Source organism: Malania oleifera, chromosome 7 (genome assembly GCF_029873635.1).
Source record: "Malania oleifera isolate guangnan ecotype guangnan chromosome 7, ASM2987363v1, whole genome shotgun sequence".
NCBI classification, from domain to species: Eukaryota; Viridiplantae; Streptophyta; class Magnoliopsida; order Santalales; family Ximeniaceae; genus Malania; species Malania oleifera.
Window position 1 is genome coordinate 33,580,403 of NC_080423.1, and position 25,247 is coordinate 33,605,649.

Consider the following 25,247-nt stretch of genomic DNA (forward strand, 5'->3'; position numbering starts at 1 on the left):
GGAGCCAATTCCAAGTACCAACATGATTATCTTAATGTTAATTCTAACAATTAAGATATTGAACTCAGTGTCATCCTTCTAAAAGAATATTACCCAATTGTCATAGCCTTCCATCTTAAAAGCCTACCTAGAAAAATTCTCCTCTAATGATAGATCTCCTAACTAATATCAAGAATAGGAGATGTTCATGCAAGAATCACCCCAAATCTAATCATTGAACATCTACTATAAGAAACCTCTACCACAACATTTTTATAACTCACCAATAGAAGCTATGAAAGGGTTCACCCTTGAAGATATTCCACATGACCAATGGCATGCAGGATCCATTAAATAGTTTCCTCGTGCAACAACAACAACAAAACCAAACCTTAAATCCCATTAGGTGGGGTCGATTATATGAATCATTTTTCGCCAATTTATACGATCATGAATCATTTCTTTTAACAGATTCAGAGTTATTAAATTCTTATTCACTATCTCTTCCCAAGTTATTTTGGGTCTACCCCTGTTTCTTCTATCACCCTCCACAATAACTAACTTACTCTTCCTCACTAGCGCACTATGTGTTGTGATAAAGATCAGATATAGGATGCACAGTGGAATAAAACGCAACAAGCAAATCAAACACAACTAGTAAATAAGAAATAACAAGAACAACAACAAGATTTATGTGGTTCGGCAAAACCTATATCCACGAAAACAATCGACACAATAATTTTACTAAGAAATATCAAAGTACAAAATACACTTCATAATGATCTCTCTCATATGACAATATAAACCCAGAAGAACATAAATAAGACTCCCTCGGAAGTTTCCCTTCAAATTCCCAACCACCCCAATGTTCCAATTCAAAATTCAAATATTTTCTCACAGCCAAGGAACACTCGTCGACAAGAACAGGGCATTCGTTGACGAGCGAAGACCACTCGTCAACTAGTATGGCCACTCATCGATAAGCCCATTTTTCTGCTCTCGATATCTTGAAACTCTGAATTTTCCTTACTCTCGGGACCTACTTATCGACAAGCATAGGGCACTTGTTGATGACTCCCTGTTGTGTTACATCCTTATACTTTTCTTCCTTCCTTTGTTTATGAAACACCAAGTATAAGAGCCACACCATAAACAACAATATCCACCTTGGCGATTATACTCCCCTTAGGAGAACTCGAAAAACATATCTAACTGCTACACCTTGAACATGAAATGTCCGGTTGGGTTTGTCTCCCTTCTATCACTTGGAGACATGAAGTAAGTCTAAGCAATGTTTGAACTTTTCGGAGGTAACCGATTTTGTCAAAATATCCGATGCATTTTTAGATGTGTGAACTTTCTCCAATACAAGCTCACCCGAAGTAATCAATACCTGATCCCAGTGGAATCTTACATAAATATGTTTAGTTCTAGCATGGAACACTTGATTCTTCGCCGCCAAGTAAATAACACTCTGACTATCACAATGCAGCACAACTCCATCTTACTATAATTCCTGCTCTTTGACTAAACTAGTAAGCCATAAGGCTACCTTTGCAGCTTCAGCAACGGCCATATACTCAACTTCAGTCATGGACAATGCTACCAGAGATTGAACCATGAATCTCCAACATATAAGTCCTCCTAAAAGGGTAAAAACATAACCCGTTGTCGACCTTCTGTCATCTATATCCCCTGCATAGTTAGAATCAATGAACCTCATAACTGAAGAACAATCCTGTTGCTTGCCAAACATGATGTCATATCCTGTTGTACCCCATAAGTATCTAAATATCCATTTGATGGTTTCCCAATGTTGTCTTCCTAGATTAGAGAGAAATTTACTCACCACGCTCACAGCATATGCCAAATAAGGCCTTGTACACACCATGGCAAATGTAATGACCCTGACCCGCCACGTGGGCCCAAGGTGCTACTTTAGTGACGTCTGTATACCTGATACCTTATCCATCGTATATAAAACACACGTACACAACAGAAATAAAATACAAAATTCTTAAATTACATTACCAAAGTTCTAACTATCTTTATACATAAATATCTCCATTTTCACATAATTACAACCCATAAAATCATATAAAAATAAACTTTCTGTCCATACACACCACCTACATAAATTTACACAACTAGCCCGGCTCCTCTAGCCTGCTAGACCCAATTTCTAGGATTTCCTGAAAAGACAGTTTGTAAGGTAGGGGTAAGACACAACTCAGTAAAGAAAATACTAAGTTAATGTCAGTGTGTGGCTAACATGCATTTAGTGTACATAAAATAACCAATTCACTAAATAGATAAACATATTTATGAAATCATTCTTATTTTACACTCACAGACACAATTAGCCGAGGATAGGGAAGATTACCCGCCTATACAAGTAGCTTCCCTCTGCTCTAATATCATTACTGCTACTAGGGCACTCACCTTTCTCAGTAAGCCCTCAAAATTATCTTATTAATTATTCATATTCACATAAATTAATAGATATGCATATAAGACCCTTGTCACAATGTCCCAGGAGCGCGTTTGCACCGGGCGGCGAAATAAAAATCAATTTTAATATTTTCATGGAAAAACATGGAATGTCGGAGTCGCCACTAACCTTTAGTGTGGTTAGAACACATGATGACTACCCCGTTAGGGGTAAAATAGGTCTACATTACCAAAGTCAGGCTCGGGAGTTCGGTTACGTGAGGGGAAGGTACGAGCATCCCCTACGCGCCCGTTCTTACAAACGGTACCTAATTAATTTGAAATTATCCCTAAGTTAATCTAATAAGTCTTTAAATTACTCCCTTTTGTGAATTTATAAATACCTATGAAAAATAAATAAATAAATAAATAAATATATACATATATTCCCTCAGAGCTTAAAGTATGTGAAGCCCGAAGGCTCATACCCTCGCATTAAAATCATAGGGATAAAATCGAAAATAATTTACAAAATACACTTCCAAATTTTGAAAATTTTCTAGGGTTTTTCTAAGTATTAAAAATACTAGTTTGGGAGGTTTCAATATAGGTTAATGGGATAATAAGCTAAAATATTAAACTACCATAATACACACAATAATTATAAGAATACATATCTACTACAATATTGTGAATATCATAATAGGTAATAAAATACAATATACCATATATATACATTAAGATACTAAAGATACTAAAAAGTAATACCATAAAAATTAGAATATTAACAAATATCTACTAAATAATAAATATAACCATAATAATAATACGTAACATAGAATGTAATACTAAAAATGACACAATATTAAACTATAACCATATTCTTAATATAGACACTAAATATGAATTACAAGAACCCTAAACTCTAATATTGGATATAACCCTACTGTGAACATTACATATAACATACCTAAATACACAAATATTAGACAATAACCCCCTTTAAGAAAATAAGTTATAATAACAACCATTCTAAATATATAAATATTAAATATGCAATAATAGCAAAAACGACCTTAAATTTGACTATTGAACATCAAAAATAGTTGTAACAATAATAAAACCTACAACATGAATACTAGACACATGATCGCACATTATAACATTAAGGATTATACAATAATAATTCAATGAATACAAAAGAGTAAACTTTAAATATCAAAACAAATTCTCGCCATAAAAATTCCACAACAATACTAGTAAAACAATTAACCTATATAATAAATGCAACAAAAAAAAAAAAAAAACTTACCCTGACTATTAAATATTAAAATAAATATAATAACTATAAAAACCCTGCAGTTTGATATAATAAACACAACCTCAACATCAATATTAGACTTACCTGCATATACAATGAAAACCCAAACATCAGAATAAATCAAAACAATAAAATGAAAAAAAAAAAAAAATAATAATAATAATAATAATACAAATAGTAATAAAAAGGAATCTATGTGCACGTGTGTGTTGATAGAAAGAGAAGGACTTTACCTGTGGGCTGTGAACGTGGGGGGAAGACGTTGTTATGGTCTGGTGTTGAAGCAAGTTCTGGTATGGCTGGAGTAGCTGTTGGTGGCTGTGGGGAGTGCTGGAGGTCGCAAGAGGAAGAAACTGGGTTGCTGTACTGCGGCTGGCAGTGGCTGGAGCTGGAGGTATCGGCTGTGGCTGGAGGTCTCGGCCATGGCTGGCCGCAGAGCTAGGCTTCTCAGGTGTGGCTGAACCTTCTCGGGTTGGTCGGAGTTGCAATGGAGAGGGAGATCGGAGTTGCAGCAGAGTGGGGCTGCTCGTGGTGGATGGTGGCTCATGAAGAGCAGCAGAGTAAGGTGGAGTCTTGGTGCTGGCCGGAGCTGGGTTGCTGCGGCTATGGCGTGGACTGAGAGACAGAGAGGAGAATGGAGATGGGTGACGGCTGATGGAGAGAAAGAGAGGCCCTTTTTTCTGTAGGTCTGTGCGTGCTCCTCCGGCTCCGTTTGGAGAGAAGCCAAAAGGGTCATTATATAAAAAAATAATAATTTAGAAACCCTAACTCTCTCTTTTCTTTTTTGGTTTATTGTATTTTTATTATATTTTTTCTTTTGGAAACAATATATATGAGTATAATTACTATCATGGTAATAAGGATATAATAATAATAATAATAATAATAAATAAATAAATAATAGTGTTAGGAAAATAAATAATAAAATAATAGTAATAATAACAAATTACTTATATCAATATAGGAAAATAAATAATAATAATAATAATAATAATAATAATAATAATAATAGTGAAAATAATAGTAGTGATAATAGATAATAGTAACAATAAAAATCATAATAGTAATAATAATAAAGTATTAACACTAATAATATATACGACAGTAATAGTAAAATAAATAAATAAATAAAAATAATATATTGGGCCTTGGGCAAAAATAGGGTGTCTACAACCCTCTCTATGACAAACACGCCATTTACTTCCCCCATGGCACGAGTTGTGCGGCTCGAAGGCTAGACTATAGTCCTGTGGATCCACCCAGACAATAGTCATCTGTACTCTCTACTAAACTACTTCACAGGTATATACAGCTCCAGCTGTTGGTTTGATTGCCCTTATCCAGGGAGGTACATTCACCTCACGTAGGCTAATCGGATAAGGCTACCCTACACCTCTCAACACAAGTATGGGCACACACGGCCATATAACAAATCCCTAGCAACGGTACCATGGTCACAATACACTGATCCCCAAGGTTCCTAAAGCATATCACGCAATTTAGATAATAAAAATCACCATTTAAAACATCAATTCACATATATTTCATGTTATTCGAAAAAACCTGGCCCCCGGCCACAAAATACAACCCGGCGTATAGTCATCAATTAAAACTCGGCCCTCGACCATTAAATAACAATACTGGCCCTTGACCAATCAAACAATACCCGGCCACTGGCCGTTATTTCAAACTCCTGCAATTCATAAATAGTTTCAGTATTTTCGTAAGCATTTCCAATATTTCACAAACAATTCAATATTTTATAAGTTCCCACTCATTCAAATCATTTGCCACACAATTTCACATTTAGACGCACTTATATATATATATATATATATATATATATATATATATATATATATATTCAATTGTCTGTCATTCATTTTATACAAAATTACATATCATATATCCTAATTTTGTAAAAAAATGAATCAATCCAAATGGGGTTTTCAAAAATAACCTCCAAATTTTCAAATCAAGTTATATATATAAACATCACAATTAAATTGATTCAAATTCCATTAAATTACTAACTTAACTTAATCCCCTTACCTGATTCATGAAAAGCCCAATAAAACCCTGACCTATGCCCCACGACGTTCAAAACTCCTGAAATCCTGAAATTCAAACTTTACCATATTATTCATCACAATCCTCAGAGTAACTTTCACTAAAATCCCCCTAGGTTTTGAATACCCTAAATAGCCTATAAAATACTAAATAGATAAACTTACCCCGATTTAGGGTTGGTGCCCCAAAGCTCCAACTCGAAAACCTACTCCGACTAGATTGTAGAGAATCTTCCCACGAATCTCTTGATAGTTTCCGTTCATTAATTGGGTTTAAGATTTAAGAAAAATTGAGGTAAGAGTAAGAATTGGCCTTACCCTAGGAGATATGCTTACACCACTCTTACGACAAATCCGCTATAGTAGGAATGTCGGTGGCGGAGATAGGATCCCAACAGTATTTTCTATTTTTCAATCGGCCGAATATTGAAGAAGGAATTGAGGAGATTGGGAGAGAGGAGACGAGGAAGATGGAGGAGTTGCACAGCTACAGGGGCAGCGGTCTCTGTATATTCAATCCTAAGATTTCAATCTCTGGATTGAATCTTATCATCTTATATAATATATATATATATATATATATATATATATATTATATTATTATCATTATATTATATTATTTAAATAATAATAATTATTATTTAATTAATTTAATTTTTTTTAATTTTCATTTTCATTTTTTTTAGCATCACTATAGCATACATTAAACTCCCCACATCACTAGCATAGGGGACCTTTGACATGTCTCAAATATCCTCATCTGTACTTGGGCAATCTGCAGTAGACAATTTAAAATGACTCGCTAGAGGTGTACACACCAGTTTTGCATCAATTATGCTAAACCTCTCCAACACCTTATGTACATAATCGCCCTAAGATAACCATAACCTCCCTACAGTTCTGTACCAAGATCCTTCATGTCAAATTTCTTATGCAACAATTCTTTTAATTGATTCATCTTGGTTAAATCCTTTGCAGCTATCAACATGTCATCAACGTATAATAACAATAAAATAAGAGAATCATCATCAACTTTGTTCACATATACGTAGCAGTCATACTCACACCTTTTGTAGCTAATCTTGATCATGTAAGAATCAAATTTTTTTTATCATTACCTTGGAGACTGTTTCAACTCGTAAAGAGATTTCTTCAACTTGCAAACTAAGTTTTCTTTCCCTGGCTCACAAAATCCCTCTGGCAATACCCTATAAATTTGTTCCTCCAAGTCACTATGAAGAAACGCCGTCTTCACATCCATTTGTTCAAGATGAAAATCATACTGAGCAATCAACCCCAACAAAATCCTAATAGAAGTATGTCAGACCACAGGTGAAAAGATCTTATCACAGTCTATCCCCTTCTTCTGTGAGTTTCCTTTTGTCACCAACCGTGCTTTGAATTTCTCTCATTCTTTTTCTGAAATTGCCTCCTTCTTATATACCCATTTGCAACCTATTGATCTCTTCCCATCTGGAAGCTCCACAAATTCCCAAGTTTGATTCTTATGAAGTGATTCCATCTCCTTAATCTTTGCACCCATCCACCTACCTTTCTTCTGGTCGTGCACTGTCTCTTGAAATGTAGTTAGATTGTTGCAACTAGTAAGGAAAGCACAAGACACTAACTCTTCAAATTCATACCTTGGTGGAGGTCTGATAATGCGTCTGGATCTCCGAATAAGAATATCATTGACTTGTTGATTTCCCAAGCTAGCGGTCCCTGCAACCAAAGGATCATGATCATTGTCGTTGCCTTGAGCTTCCAACTCCACCTGCATAACATATTTATCACTGCCCTAGCTTTCTGGCTCCTATTTCTATTTATCACAATCTTGAGTACGCTTCACCTAGCCTTCTCATCAAAGACTACATCCCTACTAATCGCCACCTTATTTGCCACTAAGTCCCATAGCTTGTACCCCTTCACACCTTTTTGATATTCCAAAATGATGCAACAACGAGACTTCGGGTCAAACTTATACCTCTCCTCACTATACATGTGAACATAGGTTGGACACCCAAATACTTTCAATCCGGAGTAGTCTACTGCATTTCACAATTATACCTCTTCTGTCATTTTACCCTCTAGTGAGACTCTTGGTGATCAGTTTATCAAAAAATAAGTCATACTAATTGTCTCGTCCCAGAAGTTCTTTGGTAGCTTGAGACACCGAGCTCTTTCAGGTAGAGTCCGATTCATCATTCTTGCCACACCATTTTTCTGAGGTGTTCGGCGAATGGTAAAGTATCTCTTAATGCCCTGCTGCTAACAAAACTCCAAACACCGAGAATTAGTGTAAAATATGCTATATTTTCATTACATGAGTAATATGATATACATTAATTAAATAACATATACTATATATTGTAATTTTTACGTATTCACATAACATATACCTTGTGAATTACATTGTGTATCCAAAAAAGAACTTAATTAAAGAAATAATTTATCTTCTTAAATAAAAAAAATTTATTTAGTCATAAAATTTAATGCATTTTATATGTAGTAATCATAAATCATATTTGAAAAATTTATGATAATTGTGTTAGCCTTGCCGTTTAATTCTTACCGTCAAAAACTTGCTACTAAATTTGATGAGGTGTAATTAAAGTAAAATATATAAAAGTATTTTTTTTAATCTTAGTTAATGGATTTTAGTATGTTATCCCTTTAATAGTAGGGGATATAACGGTTACTTTAAAAAGTTTAAGGAAACATTTATAATGGATGGTATAATTTAGGAACTGTAAATATATTTTTTCAAGAAAATTAAACTAAAATGAGTAATTGAGAGAGAGAGAGAGAGAGAGAGAGAGAGAGAGAGAGAGAGACTTGTGGCATATCGCAATCATACATCTTTCTGCCCCAATCTCTCTTCTATTGTTTAAAATTCCCAAAAGTCCTCCCTTTCCTAAAGGTTCCGTTTGAAACTCGGAAAAATCTTTAAGAAAAGAAAGGAAAATGTTAAGAAATCTACATTTTCATGTTTGTTTATTGAGAAAAATGAGAAAAAAATTATAAAAAAATATACTAAATTCATAAACAAATTTTCTATTTTACGCATGATTACTGTTTAATTTTCCTTAATTTTTAGTCATATTAAAATAAACTTTTATTTTTTATAATATTTAATAGAAAAGAAAAATATAAGAAAAAATGAGTTTCCTATTTATTTTCTCTTCCTTTCATTTTTTCTCAAGTAAAATCCTTCATCCAAACAACCCTTAAAAAAATTAGTAAAACTCTTCTTCAAGGAAACTTGAACCCTAAATTTTACCATAGCTGAACACGACCAACCACCAAAGCAAAGTCCATCTTACATCAATTAACTATTAAAGTCTAACTGTAGTTTTGTTTTTTTCTTTGTTGTCCATTTTGAGTTCATGCATTTTATCTTATATACTTTCTAATTTTTTATTTTTTTTTTATGTCTTCCAGTTTCTTTCCTGGAGGTGAGGCTTGCTAGCTAGTCTTCGTAAGTCGTAGTACTCATAAATTTAAATTGATATCTTCTATGGCCAAAGGTATACATTGCCTGAGTCATACAGTTTCAAAAGCCATGAGCTTTGGCAGTTAATTATAAATACTTTAAAAAAAAAAAAAAACCCCAGAAGGTTTAATGCAATTTTATGGAAAATTGAATTCGCCAGCTTATCCATCAAGTGAGGGATGTTAAATTGTGAAGGAAGGCATTTTTCTCTATTGATTATTGAATATTATAAGGGTATATATATATATATATATATATATGAGAGAATTGAAAAATTGGAAAGTTTATTTTTCTAAGATGGAAAGTATATATTTTTCTAATACTCCCCCTCAAGTTGGAGCATGGAAATCCGTAATGCCCAACTTGCGTGATAAGTTTTGGAAATGTTCATGATTCAAAGTTTTGGCGAAGATATCGGCAAGCTGATTGTGGGTAGGAATATGCTTAGTGAAGAAGAGGCTAGTGCATAACTTTTTATGAACAATATGACAATCGATTTCTATATGTTTTGTACGTTCGTGGAAAATTGGATTCTGGACAATGTGAAGAGTCGTTTGGTTGTCACAATATAAAAGCATAGGCGGATAATGTGGTACTCCAAGATCAATTAAAAGAGTTTCGAGCCATGTAAGTTCACAAGTAGTGGAAGCAAGTGCCCGGTACTCAGTTTCGGCGGAAGAGCTACACACTGTAGTTTGTTTCTTAGTGCGCCAGGAAATTGGACTGGTGCACAACTAAATAAAAAAACAAATGGTGGAGCGGCGAGTGAGGGGACAACTAGCCCAATCCGAATCAGAATAGGTGTAGACTTGAAGAGTGTTGGCAGTAGGAAAAAATAAGCCCTGTTCTGGAGAAGTCTTAATGTATCGAAGAACACGTACAACAACATCATAATGGGGTTGTCTAGGTTGGTACATAAATTGACTTAGAATGTTGACTAGAAATACAATGTCAGAACAAGTGATGGTGAGATATATCAAACGTCCAAAGAATCTTCGAAACGAGCTTGGATCGAAGAGAAGATCACCATCAGTATTATTGAGCTTGAGATTTTGTTCCATGGGAAAGTGGGCAGGATGAGCACCAAGATGATCGCTATTAGTGAGAATGTCAAAAACATATTTTCGTTGATTAAGAAATATGCCAGTGGGAAAGCGAGCAACTTCGAGGCTAAGAAAATATTTCAATTTTCCAAGATCCTTTATTTTGAATTTCTGAGCAAGCATGACTTTGAAAGTGCTAATATCGGAGAGATCATTGTCTGCTAAGAGAATGTCATCAACATAAACAAGTATGAGAGTAAAAGATTGACCTCGAGAATAGGTGAAAAGAAAATGATCGGCTGAGATTGAGTGAAACCCTCAGTAAGTAAATCAGAAGATAATTTATAGAACCAATTGCGAGAGGCTTGCTTAAGTCCATAAAGGGATTTCTGAAGACAAAAAACACGAGTCTCCCCCTATTTGCAATAACTCAGTGGAGGGAGCATATAACCTCATTACTGAGGTCAGAATAGAGAAAAGCGTTGTTGACATCCAATTGAAGGAGATGCCAATTCCGAACTGCAGCCACTACAAGAACATACCTAACAATAACGAGTTTAGCAACAGGAGCAAAAGTGTCATGATAATGCAAACCTTCGACTTAAGTGCAACCCTTGCCCACCAAGTGAACTTTGTGTCGCTCTATGGATCCATCGGCCCGAAGTTTTGTTTTGAACACCCATTTACAGCCAATTGATTTTTTTCTCGGTGAAAGGTGTTAAAGAACTCATGTATTATTGGTTTCTAAGGCTTGAATTTTAGAAGTCAATGCATCATGCCAATGTGGGTGTAGCACAACTTAAGAATATGAGGTGGGTTCGAGATGTTGGGACATGACAGAAAGAAAAGTCAAATGTTGATGAGAGAAATGATGATAAGATAAAAAAGAGGAAAGACAATAAACCATACGTAGGAACATCTTGAAACTTGTGAAGTTGTGGAGGACTTTGGTAAAGTAGGGTAGATATAATTAGCCAAGTAAGAGGGATGTGTGACAGCTTGTTTGGGTCGTGAAGAGGTGGGTGGAGGGGGTGGTGGAGAAGGGGGTGAGGGTGGGGTTTTTGGGGAGGAGGCCAAGGGAGAAGGAGGGAGAGATGAGGGGCTAGGGTTAGGTGGGGTTGGTAGAGTAGGTAAAGTGTAATAAGGATGTATATCAGGAATAGGAAGAGGAAAGACTGGAGAAGATGTAGGAGTTGGAGATATGAGATGATAGGGAAAAATATTTTCTTCAAAAGTGACATCACGAGAGATGAAAATTTTTTTGTTTTCAAGATCGCAGACACGATAAGTCTTGTGATGAGTAAGATAACCCAAGAAAACACATCGAAGAGCATGGGGAGAGAATTTATCGCGGTGTTGACGAGCAGTTCAGACATAGAAGAAGCACCCAAACACTCAAAAATGTGTATATGACGATGGTTTCTGAAAAAGAAGTTCATAAGGGGACTTATGATTAAGGCTATGTGAAGGAGTGCGGTTAATTAAATAAGTAACTGTGAGAATGCATTCACCCCAAAAAGAGATGGAAAGATTAGCTTGAAAACATAAACATCGAGCCATATTAAGAAGATGGCGATGTTTATGCTCGGCAACACCATTTTGTTGAGATGTATCCACACATGTGCGCTCATGAAAAATGTCTTGATCATGAAAAAAGGTTTGAAGTGGAGTGAATATAAATTCTCAACCATTATCAGTGCGCACGTACTTAACAGTGCAATTGAACTAATTTTTAACCATGGCACAAAAATTCTTAAGGCAAGTGAAAGTATCAAATTTCATGCACATAAGATAGACCCATGTAGCACGCGAGTAGTCATCCACGATTGTTAAAAAATAATGTGCACTAGAAAATGAAGTTGTAGAATAACCACCCCATCTATTATAATAAATCCAATTAAAAAAACTGTGCTCTTATTTGTATTCAAAGAAAAAGGTAAACGAGTATGCTTTACTCTAGCACAAACATCACAAGGCAAATGAGAAGAAGAAATATTTAAGGTTTTTGAAATACATGAAATAGAAGGGTGACCAAGATGTTGATGCTAAAGAGTAGTGTCAGAAACACGTTGAGAGTGGAAAACTGAGGCGGAGGGAGGTTTATAGTGGTAAAGCCCATCTCGTACTTCACACGTTCCAATCAGCCTCCTTATTTATAGGTCCTGAAAGACACAAAAGGTAGGAAAAAATACAGTTACACAATTGAGATCAATGGTAAGTTTGCTTATGGACAATAAATTAAATTTAAATGAAGGCACATAAAGAACATTAGAATGAGAGAAATTAGAAAAAAACCGCATAGTGCCGGTATGAGTTACAGGAACAATGTCACCATTGGGAAGCTTAATGGGGTATGGCGAAATGAGAAGTTGAATATTATCAAGAGAAGACAAATTGGAAGTCATATAATTGGAGGCGCCTAAATCAACAATTCATTCAATATTAGAAAGAGAAGTAGAATGGCAAGAGGCAAGGTTACCAGCAAAATTGGCAGAGTTGGTGGTCAATGGCGATAAAAGGTCCAAGAGTTGACGGTATTATTTGTTGGTGAGACCAAGGATAGAAATCTTCAAAGAGTTTGAAGAACCTGTGACAATATTTGCAGCCATTGAAGAACTAGATTCTTCCATAACGTCAGATCAGTTCAAATAAATCAAAACGCCGAATTGGGTCAAATCCAATCTTTGTAATGACCAAAAATATAAACCCCGATTTGATAATCTTCGAGTTTAATTAGAGAAGTCGAAGGTGCTGTCGGAGTGTTGAGACCACTAAGGTGAGCCGAAACTGAGTCAAGGAATGTCGTCGGCGACTGAGAAAATTGAATATATGCCATAGAAGATGACCAGAGGCTTGAGGAGTTGTGTGATGACTTTGAGACAGCTAAGGCTCATGAGAAACGACTGGAGAAGGAAGCTCGTAATCAATAAATTCAAGTAATGATGTTGTTACACCTATAAGATGGTTGGAATTGCAAGCGCTGGAACTGCATTGAGAGCTGCAAGATGTAATTGAAAACGGAGAGCTGCAAGACGGCCGGAGCAGAGGATGACGCCAGAACGGAGAATGACCAGTCAGCCAGGAATGCGTATATGCAAGTCAGAGCAACCCGAAGTCGAAGAGAGATCGTCGGCCTGAGAGAGAATGCTGCTTGAGAGAGAAGGAGTAGCCCGAAGTCAGAGAAAACTATAGCGAGCACCGGCAATTGAAATGGCAAGAAAACAGAGATCTGAGAGACGACAATGATAAGAAAACTAAACAACCGAGGCGCAAAAAGGAGAATGCTCCCTCCCTATCATGACAACAGGAACTTTTGCTCTTTTGTGAAAGGGCCGAGCCCTTTCTAAATCGAGCCAAAAATGGCTCGGTTATGAACGGCAGACAAACTAATTTGGCCGGTCTCCAAAGCTATCCAAGCAAGGGAGTTTCGTTTCGGCATTGGTAAGGTATGCTATGAATGTGGTTGAAGCCAGTCATTCCAGTTAAAAAAGAAAGGGCCTTCATTTAAAGGAATAAAATGCGCAGTTAGCAAGAGATGGCATTGAATCCAAGTGTGAAAGTTACTGTTCGAGCTCTTAGCCTTACAGAATCCCCAAAAAAGTGCCATGAAAGCTCCAATAAAAGCAAGGTCGAAATCAATCCCTCTTTTTCTTGTGCTTTACTAGTAGGGCTAATGAACGACCTTTTGATCTATGTCGTTCCTAGTTCATCCAGGTCTGATTATAAATGCTAAAATGAGTGGAGTGAATGGCGGACGAATTGTCGGAAAAACTAGAGAACGCCGGAGAAAAAACTAAGAGTTGATGAGACGCTGATGAGCTGCGACTGTTGGGTGTGCAGCAACAACAAGGTAGGGACTGCACGACGTTAAAAAAAAAAACTAGAGAGGACCAGAGAAGCCGGAACTGCAAGTCGGCCAAGACTGCACGTCAAGTGTAAAAAAAACAAACCAGAGGGAGCTGGGAGCGATAGCGGAATGGAATGAGCTAGAGAAGTCAGAAAAGATGACCCGAAAATAGAGACTGAAAAACAGAAAGCGCCGGAGACAAGAAATCGGAGAGCTGAGAGAGACGGCTAGAGAAGACGAACTGATGAGTCGAATATATGAGAGTCGCGACTGAGAGACAGTGAGCGCCGCAAACTGAGAGAGATGGGAATCCTTCAGAGGGCTAAACGACGGCCAGTGACTGAGATACTGAGAGCCAAGAGAGATGTCGGAAACGAAGCCAAGGGATATCGCCGGAAACGACGATAATTGAGAGGGAGAACTTGAGCGGACGGCGGCGGCGGCGGCAAAGAAAAAATAGGTTAAGAAACCCTAAACTCTTATCATGTTAAATTTTGAATGAAGGCATTTTTCCCATTATTGAATATTACAAGGGTATATATATAAATGAAAGAATTGAAAATTTGGAAAGTTTATTGTTTTAAGATGAAAAGTATATATTTCTCCCAGAAGGATTTGTTTAGTTTTAAGAAAAGGGGCATTCAAATATCAACAAACGAGAGAAAAGAAGGTAGAAAATTGCCTCATCTTCACTTAATTAAGAGAAAAAATTGTTTCATTTTCATCTTACCAAAAATTTTGGGCAGCTTTTGGGGTTGCAAGGGAGCATAAAAGGCATCACGTCAGAAGCAGTGACTTCCCCTTGCCTACTGAAATCAATTCAAGAGGGAGAAGTGCAGATTATCAACCAAAGCGAGCCGCAGCAGCTTACACAGTTTGCTGCCCACTTCACCAGCCATTCTGACCAACCACAACCTTGCAATTTTGCAACTTGTCAACCTTTCGCTGAGGATACTCCTCTTCAGGTAATTGGCTTCTCATTAACTACATGCATGCGATTGATTTGAACAATTTCAAAATAGGTAGGAGGTGAAAAAAAATAAACTCTTTTACGAATTTTTTATGTGTGAATTTACTTGTATTTCTGATCGTTGTGTTTCAGAGAGCAGAATGGATCAAGTATATGGGAACTTTTGCAAACCTTGAAGCTAGAGCAAATCAAGTTTATGATGCAGTAAGCATGGAACATTCTCTCTCTCTCTCTCTCTCTCCCTCTCTCTCTCTCTCTCTCCCTCTCTCGTGCACATTTATAGTCGTATACTGTCAAACAATAATTATATATATGTGGTGAGATATGAATTTTGAATGCTAAAGGCCTGTTTAATTGTGAAAAATAATTTTCATATATGCCAACTTATTTTTCAATCTTTTATATTTGTACAATAACAATATCGATCCTCAAGTCTCACTAGGTAGGGTCAGTTATATGAATTATTTTCTATCAATTATGTTGAATTATTTTCCCTTCCATTTGCATAAAAGATCCAAGATAACGAAATTTACAAGTGCTATTGACTTTTTAATTATCAAGTTTAATTTTATCCTCCATACCTCTCCTTATATTATTGAAACTATATTTCATATATTTTGTCTTATTCCTACTTATCCTAAAACCTTTAGACTCTAAAGAGATTCTCCTAAGTTCTAGACTAAATTCTACTCCACTCCTAATTATTTTCATCAATCAAGACAATATCATCTGTAAACAAGATATAGTAGTGGCTCTCATTTTGGATATTCTTAGTGACTTCATCAATCACAAAAAGATAAGGACTCAAAGTTGAACATTAATGTATACCTTTTGTGATTGAAAATTATATAGATTCCCTTTGTACAGTCCTAGCAATAGTTGTTTTACTATATTATATATATCCTAAATGACTTTTACAGATATACTGCATATTCCCTTATTTTCAAAAACCCACCAAAGAACTTCCCTAAATACTCTATTATAGGTCATCTCTATGCCATTAAAAATCATATGCAAGTCTCTCTTCTTCTTTTTTCTAAATTTTTCCATTAATATTCTTTAAAGATAAATAACTTGTATTGTTAATTTTTCAAGCATAAAACCGAATTAATTCTCTAAAACTCTCATTTCTAGTATTATTCTTTGTTCAATTACCTTTTCCCATAATTTCATCATATGACCCATAATCTTAATTCTGCAATAATTATTACAATTTTGAATATCGTTTTTTATGTTTGTATAGAGGTATTAATGTGCATTTTCTGCATTCTTCTAGCATTTTCTTGGTTTTTATAATAGTGTTTCATTGATTAATTAACCATATACTAGCTTCATCTTATAAATATGTCCAAACCTTAATTGGTATGTTATCTAGTTCTATAGACGTCCCACTTTTCATCTTTTTTAAATTCATCTTTACTTATAGGACTCTATTATTACAAATAAATCTCCTATTTTTAGTTTTTTTTTTTTTTTTTTCCAATTTGTCACTTCCAAGCTCAAGCTTAAAGTATCTCTGTCACCTCTCTTTTTTGTCTTTTTATTTGATGGAGACATTATCACTCTCATCTTTTATATATTTTACATTATGTAAAACTTTACATTTTCTTTCTCTACCTTTAACAAGTTTATAAATATCTCTTTCTCCATCTTTTGTACTTTGCCTAGTATATAAAGTGTCATAAGCTCTTTGTTTTACTTTACTAATAAATTTTTTTTGTTTTTTTTTCCTAGTCTCTTTAAACTTTTCAAGGTTTTCTATATTTCTACAACTTTGTTATGTTTTATACCAATTTCTTTTAGTCTTTATGGCTTTTTGAACATCTTGATCCTACCACCAACTTTCTTTTCTACCCGAGTATCTTTCATTGGATTCACCTAAAATTTCTTTTGTTACTTTTATGATAGAGTTTGTCATTCTATTTCGCATATTATTTACATCTACCTTATCTCCTATTGTCCAATTGTTCTCTTTGATATTTTTTTTTTCTTTGAATTTTACTATATTTTCTTCCTTCAAGCTTCACTACGTAGTCCTCTTGCATTGATTTATGGTCTTCTCTCTCTTTAGTTTTTTAGTGTGTGTGTGTGTGTGTCTGTGTGTGTGTGTATACTACTAGGACTCTATGTTATATACTTTTATTTAAGATAACTTTACAAACCTTGCATGATAGATGATCTTCTTTCCTAGTAACGAAGAAATATATGTGGCTTTTATTTTGTCCACTCTTCAAAGCTATTAAACATTCTCTTTTTATGAAGCAGGTTTTTAATATAATCAAAATGTATGCCATCATAAAATCTACAATTGTGTCACTAACCTCATTCTATCTCCATATCCATCACCTCCATGTATTCTTTCATACCCTATATTGGTCTTTTCAATGTTTATAGTCATATTAACTCCTTCGAATGTCTTTTGAAATGCTAGCATCCCTCATACGATACTATCCATATCTTCCCAAAATTGTTGCTGTTTTTTTTTTTTTTTTAATAAATTTGTTTTTATTTGACAAAATGTAGTATAAAACTATATTAAGTCTCTTTCAAATTCATATAAATCCAAAGACTACCTTACTTTTCAATAAATAAGTATAACAATTTTTTTTTTCTTTTCTTTGTTTTTTTTAGGTGAAGAAGAACTATTTGTGCTTGGCAAATGCTACAAGCAACATGACAACGCCATACAAGCGAGTAGTAGCATGGATCGAGTTTAGTGATGTTCGTAAATTGAATAGCAAAGAATAAACCATTAATCAAGCATACCTTTTCACACACACGCACGTGCGCGCACGCACGCACACACACATGTATATATATATATCATACAAATTTGCTCATCCATTTTAGGCTCATAAACCAAATGCTTCTTTGGTGCATGAAATTTTGCAAAAGTTTCTTGTCATTACTATAGTCAAATTATGGATTTCCACTTCATCATCCCAAAACTCAGATGTTTAGTTTACTTTAAATGATAATAGAAAAGTCTTAACTAGAGCTCATTCCCATAGTTTATCTTCACCCTGCATTTGTGAACTTGAAATTCAATACATGAATTTGAATTTCAAGTTCACAAATGCAGGGACATGAATTTGAATTTTTGTGAATTTGAAAAATTATAAATAAAATTATATTTAACTTTTTTTTTTTCAAATCTATACAAATACATGTCTTGGTTCTGAAATTTGTGCTCCAAATGTTAAGTTAGTTTAAACTTGATTTTGGTTTATAGGAGAGTACATTTCACTTCATACACTTTGGGAATCGAGAGTAAAATAAAATATGGTATTATTATCAATGCATCCAAGCATGCATTCATATATATGTATATATATATTAGATAACATTCAATATAAAAATATGAAACATATTTATGATCACTACTAACATTTTCTTCTACACTTTACAGGATGTTTGGACTTTCACAAAGGATACATACAAGTTGAAGGTATCAATCATTTTAATACTTTTGTTATAGTTAAATAATTTATTTATCGATCAATTTGTGTAACTAAACATTTATGAGAGGACCATTGTGATCCCATATAGTTTATGTTAATTTAAACCCTATTTTTGTAATGAGGATTAAGCAATCTAAGTAATTAAAAAAAAAAAAGGTGATTGGGCCCAAGCCATTGACAATACCTCTAACCCTTAAGTTGGTTGATATAAGAAGAGAAACAAATGAGCATGACAAAGGTTGTATTGACTTACAATCACTATAGAGGTGGATTTGCCATGAAATAATTATAAATTAGGCTACTCAACATAATAGAATTGTCCTTTTTAAAGATTATGGGGGTGATGGTTGCTTTGGGGGAGTGGACTACTATTTTGGGAACATGGCCTCCTCCTATTTTCATGTTGTATATGGGATCGAGATTTTACATCTCCTATTGGTCACATAACTCTCTATTACTATAACAATTGTTTCTCCCTCCCTTATTCAATTTGGAGATTGGACCAAGGGACTAGGGTGGCTTTGAGCTCTAGATTATATGGCTTTCTCGTCGTGTTGTCACTAGGTTTGTAGACTAAGTACAAGTCTAAGTAATCCCTTTTCTTAACATCTCCTTCTTAAGGCAGAAGTTGGAAAAGGGAAATAAGGTTGGGGCATAATAAGGTAATAGGCGTGAAATCATAATTATTACAATTTTTTGCATTTCTCTTTTGCTTATTTATGCTTGTGTAGTTAATTTTAAGAGGTCTCACTCCATTTATTCACCTTTAATAATAATTATCATCCTATTTTACTCCACATAGGTGTTGGGATTCTTTTTTCTTGTTGCTTTTAAAACGAACTTCTCACTCTTCCTTCTGAGAATTCTTTGGCCTTTTGAGGCCATTTTGAGTGGGTTGGGATTGGAGGCACTCCATCAAGGAGCCTCCTCTAATTAGAGGAAGAGTTGTTTCATCTAGGATGTCTTAAGGTAGCCCCCCTTTACTTCCAAAGCTTCATATGAGTGTGGTAAGGAGACCAAAGCTCTTGTCAATAGTACAAAGTCTTCTAGTAAGGAGCTAGAAGGTTCCTTAATTGAACCTAATGTCCTTTCTATGAGGACACCCTTAGGCATATTTGTCGTATTCACATTCTAGTATACTTCACCTTTCATATCCCTAATCATCAATCAAAGGCTAGAAATTATAAGCCGATTACAATTTTCTTTTATGAGCATACCCCTAAAGTAGGCTTAAGATTCCTTTTAAAAGTTAAGCATTAAGATCATTGACTATTTTAAAATCTCTCGTTTTTAGCTCCCTTAAATTATTGGTGAATAGAAGGGTAAGTGTATTTTTATCCTCTATAAATTGATTGTACCTTTATTTACAGAAGTACTCTCATTTATCTGTGAATAGAAGGGTAAGTGTATTTTTATTCTCTATAATAGGAAATATAGGTTGAGAAGTAGGTGAAGTCATCCAATCAAGGATAGGTGCTTCAATATTATGTGTAATTAGAAGGGTAAAACCCACTTAAATGGTTTTAGAGGATAAGGATTCCTATTATTTCTTTTATTGAACGGCGAGAGATTGGTGTGATAGTAATAGGGTGTAGGTAACTACTTTTGAGGTTGTACACAAATCTTTCCAATTTTTAACAAATTTTCTCATAAATTTGACATTTGAATTGCTACACCTACTTTAGAACTCCTACAAGTAGTTTAGTAAGCAAGGGGGCAAGAGCAAAAGGATGAGTAGTTCATAAGGCTAGAAGGAGGTATCTTATGAGCTGGTTGCAATAAGGATGAAAGACAAAGCCCTAGAAAGCTAGGACAATACAACTACGCCTTTGGAAAAAGCTCACAAGAAGAGGTCTAGTGCAAATGATAGGGCAACTTCAAAGTTCATCCTTTCCCATTTTTGATCATATATGAAACTAACTATTTTATATTTTTACATATAGTGATGCCAATTTAGGTGTCTTCTATAAGGCTATGGCCTCATAGGTTGTGCCAAAGGCTCAAAATAAAATTGAACTAGAAGCTCACAAATACAAGGAAGAATAAGGTGGTAGGTTAGTTTGGGCTTTTGATTAATGGAAAGAGAAGGTTGCACATGGAAGCTCCAAGCTCAAAACAAAAGAGGTTAAAAAGATGCAATGTGATTGGTGGAAATAAGTGAACTTAAACCCTTAAAAGTTGAAGTGGAGGAGAATTAGACTAAAATGTTATAGTTGGCTTAATCTTTCATCTAGATAGGAGCAAACTCACTGCTATTGCACTGCCTTATTTCTATATCTACTTTTAATTTTTTTTTTAAAATCTATCCTAGTGACCTCTGTATAGACAAGTTTTTTTAAGTAATGAAATTTTATTTACTTATTTGCATACTACCTTCCTTTTGTCTTTGTGTGTTGTATATTGTAATATTAGGATCTTTTAGGCTTCAAACTAAAGGTCCTTGAATATGTTTCCGTATGATGGTAGACCAAATATGTTTAAGCTTTTGGGACATTTTCCCTTTAGTTGCTCGAGGATCAATACCATTTAGCTTTCTTGAGCTCAATGCCCTTAAACTTTTCTAGGCTCGGCACCCTCGCAAATGTTTGGGACCTTTTTTGTATAGTTTTGCCAAGCCCATTGCCCTTGGCTATTCTCGCCTCTAGGCTCAATGTGGTAGGAATGTTTTAAATTTTTTTCCCTTCAATTATATCAAGATCAATGCCCTTTGAAACTTCAAGCCTTTTCCCAATCATTGCAATTAGCTCAATATGTTTAAAAACCATTGAAAATCTATTGATTCTTAGCCCTTTCACTATGCTAGGCTGGATGTCTTTGGGATTTTGTTAGGTCCTAGCAATCCCTTGACCTTGTTACAATATAAGCCTAAATGAGACCAAGTCATTTTAGTCCCTTTAGTACAGATTATTTTCTAGGACTTGTTTTGAGATGGCTTAAGTTAATCTTTGATTATGAAATGCAAGCAATAAGCAAAGAAACATATATAGAGTTACTAGTGGTACTATTGTTGGTTCTTCAAATGCTAGGTGCAAGGGATGGCTCTGCCAAAAGTCTTAAAGTTTGTATGTGCTAGGTTAGGCAATGTCCCTCAATTTGTAGTGTCCATACCATTTAATCCAAGTTCTCCAACAATATTACTTCCTTACATGTGGAAATTTCCTTGAGATTATGTACTAAACATGGAACATTTTTTACCAAATTCAATTATCATTGCAATAGGACTATTCTTATAACACTAGATAACAAGGAAAGTTAAGATCATAGAAGTGATTTTAGAAGAATGAGGTACAATTAGCAACAGGGAAAACTTGTAAACCATGGATACACCCTCTCAAGATTCCAATCGTCTTTCTTCTTCCATCTCTCTTCCTCCCTCCATCAAAAGAACCACTTCTTCCAAAATTACCAACTTAGTTGAATACTCCTATATTCCCGATTCTACTCAGATCCAAGAAACCTCCCTTCTTTGTGTTAATCCTTATAATATCTTCAAAAAAAAGAAATCCTTAGCCAACCAAGTTCGTACTCTTCTTATTTCCCACAATAGACCTCATGTCAAAGAATATGTTCAAACCATTGCTCTTGATAAGTGTATGATCCCAGCTTCTTCCAGAGAACAATATATTGATCTTGAGTTTAACCAAGATCTGATAAACCAATGGATCAGATAAGGTTATACTCACCTTCACTTCGGTGTTGTTCATCTTCTTCTCACCCTGCATGGCAGAAAAGGACTTCCTATTACAGCAAGGATTACTCTCCTCAACACCACTTATACTCAGTATGAGCATGCTGCTATTGGGACTCCTCTCACTACACTTCAAGCTAGAAGTGTCTGCCTCACCTTTTTTCCAAACTTCAATATTCCTTTAAGGGATAAAAATTTGAAGAATTGTATAAAGGTCCAGCTTCAAATCCCTAGTGCTCCTCAGATATCCTCCGCCTATATGGCTACTCTTCACCACCAGCTCATATACAGACTACAAGATCATGTTGTTGATCTTTCCCTTCTGGTACAGTCTGACAACATTATTCTCATTACTACGAAAAGAGAGGATGAAGTACAAAAAATCTTGTAGATACCAAGACAAATTCCTAGAGATGAATTAAAACAGCTTATTCATTTCGAATGGATTACTAGCTATGAGCAACTTCACTAGCATTACATACCAATTCATCTTTCAGATTCGAAATTTCAGAGACTTCTAGATGGAACTGTGAAAACTATGTTTGATCCAAAAGATGGTGCTTCCTCTAGCACGCCTACAATTTTCCAATCCTTGATGATAAAGTCTGTCACTTTTGAAGAAGATATTCCCTTAAATAGTTTTAAAGCAAATGGATCTCCCATATACACTGACAAAATTAAAGGACACTTTACCTGGGATATTGATCCTGGGATGTGTGATCCTGATTGTGATTGCCATATATCACACCAGAAGGAAACCAACCCGTCCTACAAACCATTTCCCCCTCACAGAAGGCTTGATGATCCAAATAGCTCATGGATAGGAATTCGACGTCGGGATGCTAAACATAAACCCCTATGAATCTATGAAAGAGCCCTTGAAATTCTTCGTCAAGAAGGATTACTTCCTCCAGAAGAAACTGATCCAGTTCTTTACCAAAATCCAGTGCCCAGTGAGACTCAAACCCAACCTATTCCTTGTTTTATAGCATCCCCATATGATAAACATTTTCCACCATTGGAACCCAAATCATACCTATAATCAAACCTTCATTCTAGACCTTTTGTTCAAACCTATGAAGTCCAATCAGATGGTTCAAGGGAACTCCCCTCACAAGCTGAACAAGTCTTAAACTGGCAAACCCAAAATGCCAGATCTCAGAATTCAACTCTATCTTCCATTGATCATAAGGTTGATAAACTCATTTCTCAAGGTACTCAGATGAACCAAAGACTTGACTATCTTGATTCCAAACTTGATGATATGTATTCTGGCCCGAAAGGAAAATTAATAGTCTTGATGCTGAGCTCAGACAGTACATTGACGTAGGATACTATGGTCCAATGTTCAATGAAAAGGAGAGAGAGATTAATAGACTCAAAGACCAATTGTCTTAGATGGAATGAGATCTCCATCATTCTCCACCAATTTCTTATGTCCCTAAATCCTTTCCATACACCCCGTCATATTCCTCTTTTCCATCTCAGTCACCACCTTCTCCATCCTAGCCACCAGATTACTCTAAACATTTTAAATCAACTGTTGATTTATTCAAAAGACATTCTTTCATACCATCCAAAGCCACTTCCTCAAGACCCACAGCTTTGTCCAAACCAATGTTTTCCAAGCCTACTTCCATTGATCAAAAGTTTAAACTACCATTTTCATCGCTGGATCAACCACCATCATTGCTTGCTGACAAAGTTATGTCCATCCCTAAAGCATCCTCCGAAGATTATATTGACAGTGATGTTTCCACTAAAGCATTATCAGAAACCCTGTCAGTCCCAGATGATGAGATTATATATCTTTCACAAATGTTAATGGGGTCCCCCACTGATCTAGTATATTCCAGAACACAGGAATTTAATGAGGAGACTGATACTACCACTCCCATTATGGAAGAACCCATTGAAGCTGATTCAGCTATAGCTGACTCCACACCAAAGCAATTTGTTCCTCATAATTCCACAAATGGTTCTTGTTTCTTATTTGAAGGACTCTCACCCACAAAATGGAGAGACAAAATTGGAGAATTTGGTGCTTGGATTGATCTCCAGCTCTCTAAACCGGGCAACAATCTTGAGATGGTTCTTATTGAATTCATTTCTAGATTCACTGGAACGTTAAGGGATTGGTTTTAAATTCTTGGTGATTACAGACAATTACAGTTCATCATATCACAGTTTCCCTCTCATGCCCTTGGAACTCTTTATCGAGAATTCATTAGAGACCTTGATGCTCATGCTAATGAAGTTAGACAAGAATACTTTGAGATGTGTTGTTGTTCATTAAAAAGAAAAGATATTGATTTTCATTATCAAAGAATGTATAGACGATATTATCTTCTCGGTGGTCTTAATGATGAAAACCTTAAATAGGTTTATATTAATTCTCTACCAGAAGATATTCAGCCTGAACTTCAAAGGAGAATCTCTTCTCTCCAAAGATCTCTTAGAGACATCACTTTTGGAGAAATTCATCAGCTTGCCTTGGCCTCTCTTGAAAAATTGTGTGACACACACTAACTATTCTCAAAGATGACGAAGCAGAACCACAAGTTCACTAATTAGCAGTGTAAGAAGCCTTATCTTCATATCAAATGCAAAGAAAAGGATTGCATCTATAGTCCTAAAAGAAGAAACACTTCAAAGACTATGGTTTTGATAAGCGCCTTAGAAAGGATTCCAGAAGGAAAAAGAGATTCAGATTCTTCAAAAATAAGTCTCGACAAGGACACGACAAGTCTTCTTGTTGTTTCATTTGCAAAAAGAAAGGACAATATGCTAAACAATGCCTTGCAAATTAGACAAAATCTGCAAAGCTTGCCCAACAATTACAACATGAAGATCTCAATGCAGATGTTGAATCTGTTCTTTCAGAACAAGAAGAAATGACTGAAGAAACCATTCTTGTCCTTACCGACTCAAAAGATTCTGATTCAG

General features: G+C 35.3%; 1 protein-coding gene across 4 annotated transcripts in view; it reads left to right on the forward strand.

Moving 5' to 3' along the window:
• The window catches only part of LOC131160417 (uncharacterized), a 72,030-nt gene that overhangs the window by 12,740 nt on the left and 34,043 nt on the right, over positions 1–25,247 (forward strand). The window contains exons 3-7 of one of the 4 annotated variants that reach the window (XM_058116081.1): positions 9,241–9,254; positions 14,929–15,147; positions 15,285–15,356; positions 17,784–17,873; positions 18,562–18,600. In XM_058116081.1, the coding sequence (XP_057972064.1) occupies positions 9,241–9,254; positions 14,929–15,147; positions 15,285–15,356; positions 17,784–17,873; positions 18,562–18,600 (434 nt within the window). Of the gene's footprint in view, positions 1–9,240; positions 9,255–14,928; positions 15,148–15,284; positions 15,357–17,783; positions 17,874–18,559; positions 18,601–25,247 lie in introns of all 4 variants that reach the window. The other 3 variants (XM_058116082.1, XM_058116084.1, XM_058116085.1) reach the window with 3 other exon arrangements.